At 46.5% G+C, this 3,792-nt stretch overlaps 2 protein-coding genes across 2 annotated transcripts in view; one reads left to right on the forward strand and one right to left on the reverse strand.

Moving 5' to 3' along the window:
• LOC113218148 (sodium channel protein Nach-like) overlaps positions 1-2,323 on the forward strand; it is a 6,999-nt gene extending 4,676 nt beyond the window's left edge. Inside the window, exons 6-8 of the mRNA XM_026438368.2 lie at positions 17-274; positions 1,645-1,730; positions 2,234-2,323. Of these exons, the coding sequence (XP_026294153.2) occupies positions 17-274; positions 1,645-1,730; positions 2,234-2,323 (434 nt within the window). The remainder of the gene's footprint in view (positions 1-16; positions 275-1,644; positions 1,731-2,233) is intronic.
• Positions 490-3,792, reverse strand: part of LOC113218146 (rhodopsin-like) — a 16,970-nt gene continuing 13,667 nt past the window's right edge. The window contains exon 6 of the mRNA XM_052271036.1: positions 490-3,698. Coding sequence (XP_052126996.1) covers positions 3,399-3,698 — 300 coding nt within the window. The 3' untranslated portion in view covers positions 490-3,398. The remainder of the gene's footprint in view (positions 3,699-3,792) is intronic.

Here is a 3,792-nt window from a genome sequence, read left to right on the forward strand (position 1 = left end):
ACTTATGTGTTCGCAGCGGTCATGGGCAGCATCGCGGGCCTGGTCATGGGCGTCTCCATGGTGAGCGGGGTCGAGGCGTTGTACTACCTGCTCAAGACGGCGCTGGTGCTCGCCGGGCCCTTCCTGGACCTGCAGGGCGTGCAACACCGCCTGCAACGTCTACCCGTGCCCCGGGGCCTCCACTGGCTGCACCGCCTGCGCCTGCACCGCTTCAACCTGATCGGCCGGGCGAAGCGGCTCGCCGACGGGCTGGTCAAGGGACAGTGGTCGCGGCGTTTGAAGCGCGCGCGCGGACCGCTCCCGCCTCCCCCTCTCCCTCCCGGTGGCACGCAGCATCTGTGACCGGCCCTGTCCCGCCACGAGGCCACGAGGAGTGCACTTGCGCGCACATTTAACCACTTGCCCCGTTCCGAAGAGAGAAAGAACGAGAGAGGATGATGGAAAGGGACTCTTCGCAGGAACAATTAACTTTCGAGCGCATATTGTGTGTGGCTGTAAAGAAAAGAGACAGACAGACAGACAGACAGACAGACAGACAGACAGACAGGCACTAAAGAATTTGTAACACCCTTATCATTTTTTCTTTAAATTTTAATTCACGCAAGCACAAAAATATCTTCAAACGTATCTTGTCATCTGAAAACGGGTGAAACCTGAACTTAGCAGAAGCACTTTGCATTCCTACCCTGTTTGGTTGTTCCAGCATACTCTGCACATACTTCTGTCACAAATAAAATTTCCAACAAAGAATGTTGGAATTCAACAAGAAAAGTAAAATGGAAGGAACTGTTATTATTACAATTTTGAAAATGCATCAGAAAACATTCTACAACCAAACCTGTCTTAATTTAAAAATAATCAATAATTTTAACGACGAATTTCAAAAGTGCAGCAAACATACGCATTAAATTTAAAACTTGCCACAAAAAGCTTTAAAACTACACACACGACTTCACCAGTATTGACACTTTGAAAAAAAAAAGCCACATACAAATTTGTCATTTGGTGTTTACTTTTGTCCAGTGAGGACAAAATACCCCCATGAAAACCCGGTTGTACCAACAAACCAGTATGACCACGAGGTGGTCACGACCAAATGTTTTCTTCCCTCCCCTAAATCAGACGCCGTACCGAACGTATTAATAGGGGGCACTGTGGTTTTGCACTTTTGTGCTTTGTGGCTGATATGACAGAGGGAAGATAGTCTTATTAAACTTACTTTAGATTTTCAGTTACAGTACGCCCTATCAGGCCCAAGACAGAAGAAACAATACTCTCCTTTTATGTTACAGTATTTATTCTGATTCAAAACAAAGTAGGCAAAAAAACTGTGGACCTGGGCTGGCATTGTTGAAATATTGAAGTCCTAGAGCTGTCAACGCTGTCGAAACCCAGTAAGAAATTTTTTACGACGACATAGTTTCGACATCGTTTTTCACGTCGTTACGACTTAAAAGTGGTCCTGAAATCGACGGTTTTTCGACAGCTGATGTCGTTTCGATGTCGTTTCGACTTTTCACTGTCGAAAAGCAGTCGATTTCATGACCACTTTTAAGTCGTAACGACGTGAAAAACGATGTCGAAACGATGTCGTCGGATAAATTTCTCATTGGGAAATGATGACTGAATTTAAATTTTCTCCAGACTTAGTCCTTGCAATTTTACTTTTACATAATATGGCCACCTCCACAGGTGGACCACCATATAATATGGAAAAAAATATGAGTAAAGTATTGACGACTTCTAATTGGACTTAGTGCTCTCAGTGTTGAAAGAAATGACGACTCATAAGGAAATGTGTTCTTTGTATGCACTTGACCGCATGACGCGGTTTTTGTTCAAGAGTCATTTCTTTAACACTCATGAACACTATGAATCGTATTTACACGATTATAAGTCACACACTGTCAGCAGTACCTTAAATAAAACCTTTATACTTTCAATACAATTTTCATAAATGGTTTAATTTATATCCAATTATGTTACATATATGTATATTCCTGCAGAAACCATGCAGACGATAAAACCACGAAAAGATTCATGAAAAAATTGCCACGATTTTTAAGTTGCGTCTCAGAAATAGATCAACAAAAAAAGTTTCGGTCTGGCTCATAATCGTGTAAATACGATAATTATCAGCTGGGCCCATGACATACTTCAGGAAATTCTTTCAGTTCACGAATTATCTTTACAAACAATTCTTTGTTTAACATAACTCATTCTCTTATCACAGAAAGTTAAAGTACGACCCCCAAAAAATCTACCATTGGCATGCATAGTTTCCTTATCACAGGCTGTTACATCTGAATATCAGCATTCCTGATTAAATGGTCTTGACAAACATGTCCCCTAAATAATATTTTATTTGGAAATTTCCAGTGGATTCTTAGGTAGTGACTTTAATGCAACTATTATCACAGGACAATATATATTCTAGCTGAAAGTAGTCGGTGATCTCTCCAACATTGTTGGATTTTTAACTTGTAAACGTCCAGTCTTTTTTACAATACCAAATTCCTGCTACAAGGCTGTATCCATGAAGCAAAACTAGAGTTCTTGCAGCACACTAAAAATTACGTGACGAAATGGAGAATTAGTGGGAAGGGGAAGAATAATCTTTGATAGAAGTTTAACGAAACTTTTCACATATACATACTGATTCTCTAATATTTAAATACCAATTAACATTAACACAAAGGCAGTTAAGTTTTACACCACGTACAAAACTACATCACTTTAACCAAGGTCACCTACCCTAACAACCTCTTTAATCCATTATCATTATTATTTCCTGCTATCAAAATGAAACGAAGTTTCTTTATGGAGCTTGAGGGATCAACAATAATGACTCCCCCCCTTTTTTTGTCAAGTTAGGGAAAACACAATACACTCGCTCATGCCGACCTGGCACGAAATTGGCACGTTTGGTTTTGGTCTTCACGATGATAATAATAGTTTGCCAGCACTCTGAGGTACCACCGTCTCTCTCACCCGCGTGTGGTGAGAGTTTCGCAAACAGGGAGGTAAGCCCTACTTACGACCAGCCGAGGCCAGCAGAGGCGAAAATCTCGCTGCTCCATCTCGCTCTCGCTCCCAGGAATGAACGCCGTTGTCACTCGGCTCGGCGCGCGGCACGTGGCTCCCGGCCCGACTGCTGTCGCGGGGGGAGAGAGGCAGGCTCTATGCCCCCTCCCCGGCAGGCAGGGCGGGGCGGGGCGGGGCGAGTGGGGCGGGCAGGAAAGGAACGTCCAGAAGCTCGGTCCCTACGACACTACGCCTACGTGTGGACGTCCATCTCCCGCACAGCCCCGAGACAGGGCGAGACGCGACGCTTGGAAGCCCTCCGCGGGCGACAGTCCTCTCGGTTGAGCGCGTGGACGGCTATCGTTGACGGCGAGCTACAGGGCAGACTCGGTGGGCGGCAGCCGGCGAAGGTCCTGGTCCGGGTCGCCGCGCCGCACCTCCACCTCGAACACCTCGATGCCGACGTTGCAGTCGCCGGCCGAGGACACGGACACGCCGTCCAGCCCGTTCTCGTCGGCGTCCCCCGCCTTGCCGTCGCGGGCGGCCTGCGCAACCTGCTGCGCCTTCTGCTTGGCCTCCGCAGCGGACTTGGCGAGCAGGCCGCCCTTCCGGCCGAAGCAGCGCGACAGCAGGCCCGGCGCCGAGTGCCTGTTCACGCCCTCACCCACCTTTACCTGCAACAACGTCGACGAGCAGTTAAGAGGGCGCCTCCTGACCGAGAAGTATACTCCACTCACCCAACAATCAAGAAAAATAAAAAAAAAATAA

The sequence above is a fragment of the Frankliniella occidentalis genome, unplaced genomic scaffold, assembly GCF_000697945.3.
Source record: "Frankliniella occidentalis isolate FOCC.00 unplaced genomic scaffold, Focc_3.1 Scaffold6, whole genome shotgun sequence".
NCBI classification, from domain to species: Eukaryota; Metazoa; Arthropoda; class Insecta; order Thysanoptera; family Thripidae; genus Frankliniella; species Frankliniella occidentalis.